Source organism: Pundamilia nyererei, unplaced genomic scaffold (assembly GCF_000239375.1).
Source record: "Pundamilia nyererei isolate P.nyererei 1_Seehausen unplaced genomic scaffold, PunNye1.0 scaffold00254, whole genome shotgun sequence".
Lineage (NCBI taxonomy): Eukaryota > Metazoa > Chordata > Actinopteri > Cichliformes > Cichlidae > Pundamilia > Pundamilia nyererei.
In genome coordinates this window covers 276,959-292,765 of record NW_005187655.1, presented here as the reverse complement: position 1 = coordinate 292,765, position 15,807 = coordinate 276,959, and the positions used below count along the sequence as shown (strand labels likewise).

Genomic DNA, 15,807 nt, shown 5'->3' with positions numbered 1-15,807 from the left:
TTTGACTGAATTTGTGTAAATAATGAGTTTTTGGACATCAAAAGGCTCCTGCAACGAACACAGGTGTCACAAACTTGGAAGTTTGGCACGCTGTTGAGCGATTCATCTTAGTGAGCAGGTGCAGTGTGAATATGCAAGAAGATTGGATGGATGTGCCCAAACTTTTAAGACTGGGACCACTAATTTCTCGATAGATTTGCATTGAAGAGACGCAGCAGGGGACCCCTTGAATTCCTCGCTGACTGACAGCTCATCAGAAGTCCACAAATGGCATTCAAAAGCAAGAGAAAGTTGTCTTTCTTCTCAGAGATTCAGAAATACAATTATTATCTTTGCTGCCTTCTGCTGCAGCGTGGGAGAAATGAGGAAATGCTAAGCACAGAATTACAACAGATACGGGGTCTTTGGGGGAGAGCCTGGATTTCTTTTTATTATTCAATATTAAAATGTGAAAATATGCACACTGCAATGTGCAGCCCAGTATGAAAGAGCTATAGTTATGTTAGCCCTAATAAATCCCAGGGGATATTCAAATTGCTGTAAACACAACATTAGTAAGTGCAATAAAAAGAATATTAAAATTATTAACATAATAAAATAGATGTATGAAACAGCTGAATACCAGTGTGAATAATGATATTATCCATCTTTGCTTGTGTTTTGCTTCCGTCTGGTTTCTTTCATGCAGATCCTTGTTTAATATGCAAAAAGCTGCATTAAAGACTGAACATTAGTAACAATATAATCAATAACATAACGACAGTTTTCACTCGAAAACATTAAAACTTGCGAGAGAATTTTCACAAACCTCCATGCACTTTACTTTCAGTCTCCCACATCGTTGTTCTCTTATTATTTTTTAAAGTCCAAGGTTGGTTCCAAACATATTAAAGTGTTAAACAGAAATAAAAAGCTTTGTGTTTCTTTCCCGACACACTTTAAAGTGTAATCAAGGAAAAAAACTCCCTTTGATTTTGTAATGACTCCACTGACACCTGTGTTCATTCACTTTCATTGTTTTTCAGTAACTGATGCTTGAGAACTTCTTGTTTTCTTGTAGGTAAAACAAGGACCTTTCTGGGCCCCTTTATTCTTTTGCTTTTCTCTCTCTCACTCACTCTCTCTCTCGTTCTTTTTTAGTAGCACTAATAGCGTTGAATGACCAGCTTGACAAATGGTTCACTTATTTACTTGCTCAGCAGCTTTCAGCCTTGTCACCCCGGCTTTTATACTGTAAATGGGCATTTGCTCAGCCACAAAAATGATGTTTGAATTTTAAAGAACTTCAAGGACTTTGCAAGTTTATGTTGTTGTTTTTTCAGCCGCTTCACTTGCATTCTCATCTCTCTGGGCCTCATGTTTCAAATTAAAGCTATAAAATACTAAATCTCTTGAACTGGATCAACTTCATATATTGTTTGGTAAATATACTGATTCTTATATATCGCTTTTCTACTCTCCCGAAGTACTCAAAGCGCTCTATACAACACGCCACATTCACCCAATCACACCTATTCTCGCAAGCGCTATCTCTATACTGAGTGCTTTCTAACTACATTCACACACGTTCATATTCCGATGGATGCATCGGAGAGCAACTTGAGGCTAGTATCTTGCCCAAGGATACTTGACAAGCAGACTAGAGAAGCCAGGGACTGAACCACCAACCTTTCAATCAGTAGGTGACCTGCTCTACCTCCTGAGCTACAGCCGTCCCTTCTTCATGTCATAAAATAAGAAGAAAACAGGCCCTAACCTGGCAATGACACCTGTCATAAGTCAGTTATCCAATCACGAGCCTCTCAGTATGAGGGACTAAGTAGAAAAAAGGCTGTAATTCCTAAAGAGTTAATGAAAAGTTTTTGTGAAGCCCCTTGAATCACAGGAGCCTTTCCATCCATGGTGGTGTACAAAGGTAAAAATCACCTAAAAAATGTCATAATCCAATAAATCATGGACCTAACTGTACATATGTTAAACCAGACAGCAGTTTCAGTTAAAGTCTGTTTTGTATCGTTAAAGAGCGAACCTGTGAAGATTGAACGGCCGTGTTTGGGAGATAAATATTCATGAAAAGCAGTCAAATAACAGCTGATGGTGGTTGGGTCATTTTCTTCCATTAGCGCTGCTGTAGTGTTTATACTGCTGTTGGAATATTAAGGATTTTTTTGAAGAAAAATGAAAACAAAATGCAAGTACGGTTAAACTAGTTTGAAAAGGATTATTTCTGACTTTAGCCTTCAACCCAGAAAACCCACGGATATACTTCAATGCTCAGCTGATTTCCCCGATGATCCAGCCTTTAATATACTGTCTGATATTCATTTTGGGGGGGGAAGCAGATGTTTCAGCAGCAATAATTCTTAATGGAAGATGAACACTCGCCCTGTGTGGTTTTGGAAGAGGTATGTGGCACTCAATTAACTTAAATTCCCAGACCAGGCCCCTGGGCTGACTCCCCCCTTAGTGCAGAAAGCAGTGGATGTGGAGCGATATCAATAATTCTTCTGTGCTCCTATTTCCAACCTCCTCTGTCTTCTACAGTCATTTGTAATTTGCTTGCCCGTTGTGAGAAAATTAAATGCAAAGGCTTGAGTTAACAAATTTTCTCAGATAAAAAAAAAGAAAAGACATGTTGGAAATGATCCTGTGCACAAAAGTCAGCAGCTGACTCAGACTAATGAGATGAGTTTGAGTCAACTCGTCTCATTAGTTTGAGATGAGTTGCTTTAATATTCATTAAGTTTCAGGGAAATTTGATTAGACTGAAATCTGACAAACAAGTTATCGTGCTTTCTGCTGCTTGTCAGAAAGAAGCTTTGTTGTTTATTGGATTGGAGGCATAAGGCAGGAAACCATCGCTACAGCGGTGGATCTGCAGGTGCTGAAACAAATCCAGCGATCAAACTGCAAACATCGCGTGCCGCAGTTAAATTAATGACTAAGTCAGCCGAGAAAGGATAAGACTCCATCCTCTGTGCGGGTGACAGGTTGCACACAACTTTCCACCACTAATACAGGATTGCTTATGGTGGGATTACAGAAATACGGCTGTCATGAGTCCACTTCCACCAGCACAACCACTTTATGATAGGGATACATGTACTGCAGTGTTTATCACAACGTTTCCCCCCAACATCAACATCAAGCTCTAAATGCTTCCTATTTTAGTATGAAACACATACTTGAAGCCCAAATACATTTTTACAGCTTACATTTTTATACCATGGATTTCGTGGATATACATTTATACCATAACAAAGTTCTGCAGCATTATCCCAGTTTTAAAGTTTGAGTATCTGTGTCACCCTGTTCAAAATAATCTGTTTTCTTCTGTTGATGCTTGAAGTTATTTTGAATTTCAAGACTCTGATAACTGAACATAGTAAACATTTTTATTAAAGGTGGGGAATGATTGTGATTTACAATGAATGGATCATTGGGATGTTAAAAAAAATCATGTATTTTGTCTGCATCTTTTCAGCAATAAAGCTGCTCACAACATCTCTTCATCTATTTGTCTTTTTTATTATATGTTTGCCTTTATTTTGGGAGAGCCATTATAAGCAAGAGGACAGAATCTGTAATATCCTCTGATTTTTATGGGCAACTACAGAAAAAAAGAAAAGAAAACAAGAACATATCAACTAACATCAATTATATATATAACAGTGAAAGAGATGACTTTACATTTCTTAATAACACTTGGCTTTAAGAGGCCAGAAGAGGACAGAAAACGACATGGAAGTGAGTGAGAGAAATGAATGAATAAATATTAATGATTAATAGTACATACAATGAAAGGAAAAGGGCAAACATGTAACACAAAGGGATAAAAATTGATTGTAAAATAAGTAAATAATCAAAATCTTGCGTACTTGTCCCAGTGTTGACTCCATGGTTACGGCCTTGCTTATCGCCATGGCTTTTAAAGTCATTTTGTTGCTGCTTTTGTTATTTTCCTCACAATTGAATCTTTTTTTCAGTTTTTCTTTTCCTTTTTTTCTTTAATAAAGTTTGGTTTTATTTCTGTATAGACATGGCTGATGAATTGCAGCACTTTGTGCTTGTAACCTGGCTACAAGCTTGCACAGTTATAGTGTCTGACTGACTGGTCCATGTAGAAATGTGACTCATTTTCTGTTCTTTCCCACTTGTACCAAAGCAACTCTGTGACCTTGGGAGAAAAATCCAAGCATAGCCTCTCTAACTAATGAACACTGTGTTACAGGTCTTAACAGGTTAGTTTTTATTCTTAAATCACAGCACAGAAGTCCTGACATGTATAGATAAACAGAGACTCTTTCCAACTCGAGCCAAAACAGGAAGAAGAAACACGAAAAGCTCCAGAAAGACCAAGGGCTCAGAGAAGAGCTGGAGATGAAGGTAACAGTGGTCCCAGTGGTAATCGGAGCACTAGGTCCGGTGACTCCCAAACTAGTCCAGTGGCTCCAGCAGATCCTAGAAACACAATCGGAGATCTCTGTCCAAAAGAGCACAGTCCTAGGAACAGCTAAGATACTGCGCAGGACCCTCTCCCAGGCCTCTGATAGAACTTGAAGGATAGACTGCCTGCAGGGGCGAGCGGGGAAGAAGTTTTATTCATCCTGATGCAACTGAAAGGCAAAATAAATCAATAGTTTAATCAATTATTAAGCCATATAGTAACGAGGACTTAATAGATAGTGGCCAGGTTTAATAGTTAGAATTTAACTGTTTTGCTCATTCAAACTGTTATATTTTTTAAATTTTTAGGGTTTTTTGTGATCTTTTGTTTATGCTTTTGGTGTGGGAGCACATGCAGTCTCTAGGGGTTGGGATTTGGGGTTTATGGTGGTTTTTCTGTTGGAATAAACAATTAAAATCTCTCTTAAAATGAGTTAATGAATTTGCATTTGCATTTTATTGTAAATGGTAATTAGACTCAAACCTGAGAGTGGCTAGAACCTGGAGGACATCAGATTTATTTTTTTTTAATTAAAAATCCAGAAACACAAATTCCCCCAAAGTGCCAGTTTTACTTTATAAGCTACAAGGATATCTAGCAAACGTTTTATGGTCTGGACGGGATTGTTTTGTTTTGATGTCTGCTGTCTTCTCCCTCTCTCGGTCTCTGTTTTTGTCTCCTTTCGCTCTTGCTCTCAGATATGGGCCAGCTCTTCCTCACAGTTGGCTTTTCTCTTTCTCTCCCACACCTGCTGTTCACTGGCTAAACAGCTCATGATGTTTAAGGATCAGCTGATGCTGCTACTGTCCGGCAGGTTATTGTCTCAATCATAGTGGTAAATAGGCTTTGTGACTTACTAAATTCTTGTGTGGTTCATCAAGCTTTCATTTGTTCTCTGGTTGTGTGAAACTTTCAAATATACTGACCCGGATTAACCAGAGGAGCTTAAAAAGCATAACAACTTTAACTTCTCTGAACCAAACAATCATTAGCCACTGCGACTATAAAACCAAAGACTTACCTGCAGCTCACCTGCCTCTCCACCGAATCCTTTGTTTCCTCGCTGGAAACAACAACTACTGCCTCAGAGTCATATTACAAACTTTGCAGGATCTTACCTGTCTCATCTTGGCTGCTGTTAGCACCTGCTCGCCTCTTCGACAGAAACTCCAGCCATGCTTCAGTAGTGAAAACTCCCTCCTGAGCCACTTCCCAGTTCTCTGATTGCTCAGTCCTCCTTCTCAATAATCATTGTCAAACTCTGATCAGTTCTCTGAGTCTAGTCTTTGGGCACTGATTGCAGTTAAGCATGACACACATTTCAACATTGAATAACTATTGGCTGATGGCTCTGACACTTGGACTGCTAGCCTTGGTTGAAAAGTAGTTCCAAAATTAAAGTAAAATAAAAATTTATATAATTTTTAAAACTGAATAAAAGTGCATAAAACATCAGAGGCGTAAGTTCGGGGTCAGCAGGTATTCTTCTCAAACGTTGCCTGGATGTGCTTTTTAGACTTTCTAGCAGCAGAAACCTGGGGTCAAAGAATTATTTAATATTATTCTATATTAACAAAACCACATAACACAAATGTGAGTCAAACAACTTTAGGCCAGGACTCATCCTGCTGATCTAACTGAGCACACACTGAACTGTTCCAATCAAAGTTGAGATCAGGAGCAAGCCGCACTGATTCTAATGATCCAGAGAAATACAACATCCATCTAATCCATCTCATCAGATGCAATTTACATTTAGATGAATGTAAATGTAGGCAGGCTTTGGTAATATTAACCAATCTTCAATCCTTTATGACTTGAACTACATCTTTGTCTTCAGGAATAAAGGTCCTGAATGCCTTTTTGGTGATTGGTACAGTTGTGAATGGGATATTTCCTGGGGGAAATTCCCAGATCGGCGTAGTTGGGATTTCCCTTGTAATCTTGAAGCTTCAGAGCTCTCAGTCACCACCACCACCACCGTGTGTGGGTGTGTGTCATCGCTGTTTCTCTCTCGCTGCCACACTTTGTAAGAGACAGTCTGACTGGCCGACACTGAAATATTGTCAACAACACCTTTAAGCGTCCAGTGGGGTAGTTTTTGAGTTTTTGCAGACATACCAGGCTAGGTTTGACCTGGGAGATAAAGTTACTGCCATGTTCGTCAAGCGATATGCGTTTTTCATTGTCTTGTTTTTACTGCCCGCAGTGGGCCAAAACTTCAGCCAGAGAAGGTATAAGATCTGGAATAAGTGCTAAATATTGAAACTTTTATAAGTTTCACTGTAAAAAGTTCGCAATCCAGATCTGCTTTCAAAAACAATAAGTGAACACGCTGGTTATCCAAAGACTATAGCTGAACTGCTCCATTTGTATTTACTGATGTATTCCAAAACTGGTTTTATAGCACATATGATAGAAAACCAGTATAGATCCTGCCGAGTCGTGCCATTGCCTCTTAATTTGTATTCATTTTGTTACTGCTGTAGAGCTAAACTCCTAGCGCCTAACCCTAACCTTATCCATGCTCCCTAAGCTATAACTCATGTCATATCAATCAGCAGAGAGAAGGGCAATACATTTACAGGATGGCATTGCTTTCTATGTGGAGTTTGTGAACATAGTTTTACAGTACACAGCACAACACCCATAATCATGTAAATAATTTTTCCTTTTGAACCTGTTTTGCCACTCTGTTATAACTACTGCCACAGCTATAACTGCTTTGGTACTAAACTCACAGATGCAAAAGAGTCCGTGTCAGCTATGTTGTTTGTTTTCACTCCCTTCCCTGAGGCTGGACGAGCTTACAGGCGTAAACAAAAAGCCAAAAGTAACTTAGGGTGTGTTTAAAGCACCTTCCTCAGGGGCCCTGTTGTTCCAAACGAACAGGAGTCATCAACACAGTAAATGTAGAGAAAACTGGAAATGAAGTGTTCATAAGGTAAGGAAAAAACAGGGTTTTTGGTTCCAGTTGTCAGAATATTAAAAGCACTGGCTCTGTGTTCATCCTTAGCTGTAATTATTTAAAGTGCAATGCACAGCTGAGGTATTAGATTCTTGGAGAGGTTTGTCATTTAAAGCCTCAAACAATAATTTCCACTGAAGAGAAAATCAGTCGAGTCTGTTTCCAGCTGAGTCATTTACATATCAGAGCTGTTTGACAGGACAGCTTTCTGCGCAGGCAGCGAATTGTGAGCTCAGCTGTGAGGGAGTTAGTGAACGCCGTCTGAGGTGTTCTCCATCATTATATATGACAGCTGCAATGTGATGCATTATTGGCCATAATGAAACAGGCTAATTCATCACACTGAAATGTGGATTTAAGTTCCGAACGTTCTGCTGCTGGTAAGCAAACCCCACCGTCTTACATCAAATAATAATCTAACGTCAAACACTGTATTATGCAGCATCTTATAAATCTCACGGAGGAGTCAGTGCGTGGTAAACACTAAATAGCGACGGTGTAAAGACTTATTAGAAGATTGTGAGACGTGTCTTCAGTTTCTGCAGCTGCCGAGAGATTCTTAAGTGAACTGAGCATTTATGCATTTGCTGTTCAGAGAGTCAGAAAGTAGGAAACTTTTTGTCAAAGGTAAACATAAATTTTGATGAAACGGGTTTCCTTTTTTCTTTTTCAGTCACCAAAAAGGGTTTTGGGAAAGGTGTGCTCTTGCAATCTCGTGATAGCCTGCCCATGTTTTCTTACTGCTGGGGTCTGATGTCTGGCAGAAAATTGAAGCCAGTCAGGTGTGGCGACATCATATCCACAAGACTCTGAGGCCTTTCATCTTCCACAAAATTTGCCAGGTTTAAAGATGACACGAGAAACCCTGTCTGCTTTATCTTAAGTGTCTTTCTCAGCAAATGTACCCATAAATCAGCCGAAAACCACTCGATATGCTAATCGCTCAGAGTAGATATCTTCATGTGTTTAAAATGTATTTTCATGGCTGTAGTCTTTTCACATCTTGCATTATGCGGTATTTGTTAAAGCGCTAAAAATGCGTGTCCACATTCTTGGGTTTATGGATTTTTGTGTGAGCTGTCAGCTGTAAAATTTAAATTTAATGTCTTTGTAGTTTCCACACAACACTGGATGCTGACATCTGACTGAGGAAAGATGCTGTAACACTCAAAACTTTCGCTCAGAAGCTCGATTACAAGACGGAGAATATTAACAAGGAAAAAAGGAGAAACGGAGTTCACAAAAAAAACATGTACATTGATCTGAAATAAATATTTATCTGTACGTCACGTGTTTGGCATCTATCTTTTTCATCTTACTTAAGTCTGGAGCTGTCTTTTTTTAATTCACTTTTCACTTTTATGGAGCCATAAAACGGAAATTTGAACAAAATCTGATACAAACTAAGTACCGCAAAACTGTCCGCTACAGCCAAGAGAGATGAGACATCTGCCGATCCTAACATCCACCAGATGAACTCGTTCTCATATCTACCACAGATGCAGTACTGTGCATATAAAGCAGTGCCGGGATCCTTTATATTTTAAAGTTTAAAATATGCATGTCTTGGCAAACGGAAATACATAATCTAATAATAATAAAGACAAATGTCATTTTTTCACCACATAGAATCTTTGCATTATTCTCTACAGAGTGAGTATCCCCTTTAAAAAGGAGCTTTTTCAGAACCTCACAGTTTTGACAGTGCGTCTGTGGAGGTGTAGTTACTGAGTGGAAACAATGGGAAGCAGATTTATTGAAAGCAAAAATATATCAGCAGGCTTGGGTATGCATCTAAAAAGACTTTTTAAAAAATGAGTCACAGGACTCATTTGGTTTTCTTCACTGTGGACCAATATGAAGGTTGTTTCATGGCAAACTCTGAGAAACTCTGACAAAAGTACCTCATAACTCTGTATTTCCCGTCACTTCTTGTAAGCGTTTTAGTGTCTTTTAGCTCCTTGTTTTGATTTTATGACCCACAGCTTTACTGTCTGCTTCTTTCCCACCATGAACGCCAGCCTTACTGTTTCCCTTTTAATACTATGATAAAAAATGACCGTAAACTACCTACAAAACACCAAGCACACAATGTCTATTGACTATCTGGTGAGCATAATGGAACGACCTTCAGCTAAAGGCTGAGATGTTTCCCTCAGGAGGATGAATATTGGACTTACATTCATTATGTGGCAAGAATATAAACTCCAATTGATTGCTAATGTTGATGTTTGTCTGCTGGTTGTTATTTTTGGTTGTAAATGGGACCAGCTATTACAGACATGTGAGCACTGTTCAATCTGACAGGTTCATTGTAGAATCGGTTCAGTTGCTTTGTGTTCTGCTGATGATTTTCTCTCAATGTAACCATAAAATGTATTTAAAATGCAGTTTAACATGTTTGAGATACCTAAACCCTCATACAAATTACAAACCACAGAAGAAACAAATTTCATTTTCCTTTCACAAATCAGTTTCTTTTTAACTGTTGACTTCTAAAGCAACAATAAATCACTAAAATCAATCACACACCCCATTAAGCCACTTTGCTCTTGACTCTTGAGGACACATTTTATTTATCTTAGGTAGGAAATCAGTGTACTTACCAAACCTATAAAACACAGACAGAACAACACCAATGGAGTTCTTTATGAGGAAACCCACTAACTACGTTTTATAAAAAAAAAAGAAGATTAGCATGGTGCCATTGCAGGTCCTCACAGAGGTTTGCTCCTTTGTCCATTCTTGTCTTTCGACTAAACATATTATGTAAATGATATGCATATCATATCCCACAAAAGCTGAATACTCTACCGCTTGTGTCCCAACCCTAGATAATGGGTGATACATAATGTTCCATTTATTATTTACATAAAACTTTCCTTTTCTATGTAACAAATTCAAATATTTCTTCATAATTCATATAAAGAAACTTGCTTTGGCTTCCCCATCCCACTTAAATACAGTTTGGAGGAAGGTAAAAGATTCCTGGTAATTACACACAGTCCAGTCAATGATCATGTCAGCTGGACATCAACAGATTAAATATGGCTTGTTCGTTAATTTCTTGCATCACTTCACACAGCTATTGGTGAGGTTCACAGCTATGCTTCTCAGTTTATTGCACTACTTATTCATAAACCTGATATTTTAGATCAGCTTTTTATATATTTGTTCGCTCAATTTCTTAAGATTTGGTAGAAATATGAAGAAAAAGTTCTGTAAACCCACTCCCAGCCTTTTTCAAAAGTAATAAAAAGGGTGTCTTTGCTACAAGAGCAGTTTAGTCAGATATTGCCTGTACTCCTGCTATGGTGGCATTAATGCAAAAAAGACTTCCTTTTTTTGCTTGGCACCAGTACGTCCATCTGGTGATATATTTGACTGCTGTCTTTCATCAACCACTCTGCACCTTCTTGCGTATCCTCTGTATTGAAACAATTATACAGGCTGGGAAACTGCTTTCTTGTTGTGTTTTTTCGGACATAAATCTCTCGTGACTGCAAACAGCAGATGGGCTCGTAACCCTTTACAAATGGCTTTTGGCTGTGCACACTCAGCCACGGCACAAAAGCAGCAGGAAAACAGGACTTTGGTGTGTGGAGAATTCAGTTTCACCTCAGTCTTGCCCACAGGGTCTTTGGGGAGTATTAGATTATGACACTGCCAGAACCAACATCAAACCTATTGTGCAGAAAGGTCACCAACACGCTGAAATGAACATGGCCTCAGTCCATCAGAGGGACTGAACACTTTTTATGACACCCACCCGTTGCCATGTTCAGGGATTTCAAGCTGCTGAACGATATGTGGATTTGCAGAAGTTTGATTGAACACGTTGGGGCTAAATTCTCTGGGTAAATAATGATAATGAGCAGTTTTGGAGTCACCAATTTGTTCTGGATCGTGCAACTGTTCCACCTAATTAGGAGTCTGTTTACACGAATGCTGTACAACACAGTCAAACAAAACCCTGGATCTCGCCGGCTTTGCATAAATGGGGATTTTCTTTGTCGGATGGAAATTAAACTTCTCGGATGGATCAACTTTTGCTGAATTTGAATCTGATCAAAGGATGCATTTATAGATAGAAAGACTATCATGATTTACTATTGTGATGTTGTCAGTAAGTTTAATCCAAAAGTGGTCATCTGATTAGAATATAAATATTTATATATATTAAAAAAAACGCAATAACATTTATCATTTCGTGATAGCTTCTTAACTGTTTCTCCCCATGTTTTTGACCATTAATGAGACTCCGTGTTGCAAAATCACAACACCAGGTGACTTCGTCATCTTTTATTTTTGCACAACATCAGACAGCTTAAGCAGAGGAAAATATGCACTTTGCAAGATGTCACTCCAAAATCAGCAGCAAATAAACAGAGGTAGTTTCTTGGAAAATAAATGCAGAATGAATGCATTGAATCTGAAATGCTCAGTCATTTAGGGCTGCTGTGAAAATAATTACCCTTTTGCATGGAACCATTTTTTAATGTCAAATCCAGTCATCTGTAATCTGCCGTGATTTATCCTGCTGTTGTCCTTTAATATATCTCAGTTGTGACTTGTGAATTATCATGATGACAACCAAACCCAGGATAGCGCAAAATCACAACAACAGTTGGCTCACAGCGCTTTGTATTGTGAGGTAAAGACCCTACAGTGACACAAAAAGAGTTCAGTTTAGAGTCTGTTTTCAGCAGCGATGTTCAAAAACTGTCAAAGAAAACACGGCTAACAGCATCAAGGAAGCTGAACAAACAAACAAACCAAATAGTTGAATTTAAGCTAATGGCGTCCAACCTGCTTGCCTTTCTCAAAAAGGTCAAAGATTCAAACATGTTTGTACATAAATATCACTTCAGACTTTTCCACGGTAGCCCTCATTGCCTTAAAACAGTAAATATGTCCTTTAAAAAGGCAGATAAGAAAGGAGAATCGTTTTGGTTTCACTTCAAAACAAACATATAAGCAGAAGGGCGATGTTTGCAGGGCGATGAAACAAGGTTGGAAACCACAGGTGCATGAGTGTATGAGGATTCTTAACCTGGGCCAGGTGGGCAGCCTCCAAAAGGCTTCATCATTTCAGGGAGCCAGAAAGTTTCAGGCACAGTGGGGATGAACTGTTTTGTGCTACTGTTTTTTTTTCTTTTTCTTTTTCTTTACAGATTAAGTGCAGCACTGACCACACAGGCATTAACACTAACAGTTTTGTTTTTCTTTTCTTTTGTTTTTTAAATAACATTTTAAAGAATAGTTTGACATTTTGAGAAATATTCTTTGACTTGTTGCTGGCTTGGATGAGAAGATCAGTATCACTTTAATTTCTCTGCAGTAGTTACATTGTATCAGCTTACAGATGGTTTAGCTTAGCTTAGTTAAGCTTAGCTACACTTGCTATATCTAAATCAAACACATATATCTTTTTGATGATGGGGGGCAGTTTTATGGCAATACTAACTTTCTCTAGTTTCCACTTGTTATGTGCATTGAAGACCAGCAAATAGAAAGCCTTCTTTTTACTAACTAACAAAACGTATATAATGTGCTAATTTCAGTGATAATTTGTTAAATTTCTGTGTCAAGGTAGTGCTTATGAACAAACATGCTACATATTTACAGACATCTTTTCTTCTTATCTTCTGTTATGTTGTCCATTAAAAAGAGCATTAACTTTTCTCTTTCCTCACTGCTAACCAGTTTCTGAAGATATCTGCCTGACCCTGGTTCTGCCCGAGGTTTCTTCCTGTGAAAAGGGAGTTTTTCCTTTCCACTGTCATCAAATTTTCATTGTTGGGGTTTTCTTTCTAATATTCTGGGATCCTTACTCTACAGTATAAAGCTCCTTGAGGTGACTGTTGAGATTTGGTGCTATATAAATAAATTTGAATTGAACCAACTGTTGGAAAGTCCATTGAGCATATTTCTCAAAATGCCACACTAAGACTCTGTCTTGTCAACGATCTGGTTTTATGACATTTTGTGCTTGTAGGCTGCATATTTTTATGTTTTCAATAATGTGTAAAATAATATTAATAGGTTAAATCTAATTACCCAAGACAAAATCTGTGATGAAGAATGATCTTAGTGTTCAAAAAATAGAAAAGTTTAATGGAATGGAAAAACTGAGCTGAACTGGGGGTTTGTCCTGGCACATAAATCACCTGTGTGTGCATCTTTTGTGGATGTACAGGGGGCTTTATCAATATCGGTCCTTTAATACAGAATTACAGCACAGTTCATAGAGAATAAGAGAAATGTGGTGCACATTAATCAAACTGGGAAAGCCTGTGAGAAGTCTGTAATGAAAACATCTATGCTGAAGCTTGAGGGGACTCCTTGAAGGGTGCACGCTGTCATGACTGGAAAAGCAGGACAATGAGACATAAGTGAGGCATAACAAACACAACAGATTTCCTTTTTTTTCCTGTGTTTTTTATAAATCCAATTTGATATTTCATGTAAGATTGTCACAGTGATGCAGCAGCTCTGCTTCACAGCTAAAAGGACTTTTTCCAGGACTTGCAGAGAATCTTGTGGAAGGCATGTCTGAAGTCCCGGTTGAAGATGGTGTAAATGGCAGGGTTGAGGGAGCTGTTGCAATAGCCAATCCAGAAGAAGAATTTAAAGAGGGGGTCGGGAATCCTACAGGGTTCCCTGCACACACCATACAGGCTGTAGCTAAAGAAAAAGGGAAACCAGCAAACAACAAACACTCCCATGACAACAGCCAGGACAAATGTGAATCTCTTCTCCCTGGCTTGGGAGATCTTCTTCCTGGCTAGGGAGCTCTTACGGCGTTTCCTCCTGGAGGTGAACAGATCCATGGACTTGTTACTGACCCTGGAGATGCGAGTGGATTGCTTGGAGAGCGAGTTTTTCTTGTTGCTGATCCTCTTTGCTCTCTGGGACTCCTGCAGCTGGGGCTTGTGACCTTTGCCCTCTGACGAGGAGCTCTCCTCCATGTCAGGCTCCTCAGTCTGTTGCCCGACGGTGACGGTGCGTTGGCTGGGCGTAGGCGGGCACTGACAGTGACCGTTCTCCCTCTCGCCGTGGAAAGGGGAGGTGGCTTTGCTCAGTCCATTCTCAGTTTGTGTAACGCCATCTGGCCTGGGTTTTTTTTCTGACATGCTTCTGGTTCTGGTTTTGGCCACCTGGTATATTCTGATATAGACCAGGATCATGATTAAGCAGGGAGCGAAGAAGGACGCGATGCTGGAGGAGAGGATGTACCAAGTGTCATCATTCAGCTCGCACTGAGGCTGAGAGCTGATCTCACTGTTGCTGTCGATAGATATGAGCGGCGGAGAGGAGATAAACGCAGATATAAGCCACACGATCAGGATAATGCACTTGACGCGTTTAGGAGTCCGCTTCAGGTTGTACTCTACAGCCTGCGTAACGGACCAGTATCGGTCCAGGCTTATTGCGCACAGATGCACAATAGATGAAGTACAAAACAAAACATCCAGAGCCAGATAAATACCGCACCAAACTTTTCCAAAATACCAGTAACCCATGAGTTCATTTGCCAAAGAAAACGGCATCACGAGAGTGGCGACCAGGATGTCCGCTGTGGCCAGAGACACCAGGAAAAGGTTTTGGGGGGCTTTCAGTGCCCGGCTCGTTAACACAGCGATAACCACAAGAATATTTCCAACAACGGTAAAAAGAATGAGAAAACTTACGAGAGCGGCGATGCCAGCTATCGCTGCTAAAGAATATCCACTGTCCAGCGTCCAGGAGGAATTTAAATGGATCACCGTGAACGCATCCATTCCGCTGGCGTTGAACGAATCCATTGTTACATATATTTGCGTGTGTGTGTATATCCTGGTTGGATTTTGTCAGTTCTTTTCAGATCTCTAATGCTCCTGTCATTAGAGTCCATCAGAAACGCGCTCCTCCGTGGTTAATTTACACATCTGACGACATGGATACGGGCGCACGCAAAAAATAAAATAAAATCCCAGTTAACGAAGTCTCTGGAGGCTCTTACAGCCTGTTGATCGGGTGTGTCTCAAGACAACTTGCTTGAATTGGAAAGACACCCCTGGTATAGTTTTGTCACGGCTCCTGTTCGTCAGGAGTTGAATGACATCCAGCCGCAGCTCCCCTTCCTTCAGCATGGTGCGCTCTCGCTCTTAATGATGCCCCAAGTGTTGTTCTCATAAAACTCACCCACTGCCGCCCCGCCCCCAGCACACATTATTTTCATATTGTGGGAATGTGATAAGGCTGTGTCCACATGATCTCAAACCGATGCAAAAATATTAATGTGAATAGTATTAATAACATCTGAAAATGTATAAGTCGATAAGAGAGCGAGAGAGAACTCTGTATATTGACGTGCTGGTTGAGTTTTAAGTGTCTATAAAACCTGAAA

At 39.5% G+C, this 15,807-nt stretch overlaps 1 protein-coding gene across 1 annotated transcript; it reads right to left on the bottom strand.

Moving 5' to 3' along the window:
* Positions 1–13,921: 13,921 nt before the first annotated feature.
* Positions 13,922–15,223, bottom strand: LOC102197159 (alpha-2 adrenergic receptor). The gene has a single exon (XM_005749752.1). The coding sequence runs from the start codon at positions 15,221–15,223 to the stop codon at positions 13,922–13,924; it is 1,302 nt and encodes a 433-aa protein (XP_005749809.1).
* Positions 15,224–15,807: the final 584 nt, after the last annotated feature.

What these genes read in the sequence shown, in the direction of transcription:
- LOC102197159 (XM_005749752.1), bottom strand. Translation starts at nt 15,223, where the DNA reads ATGGATTCGTTCAACGCCAGCGGAATGGATGCGTTCACGGTGATCCAT.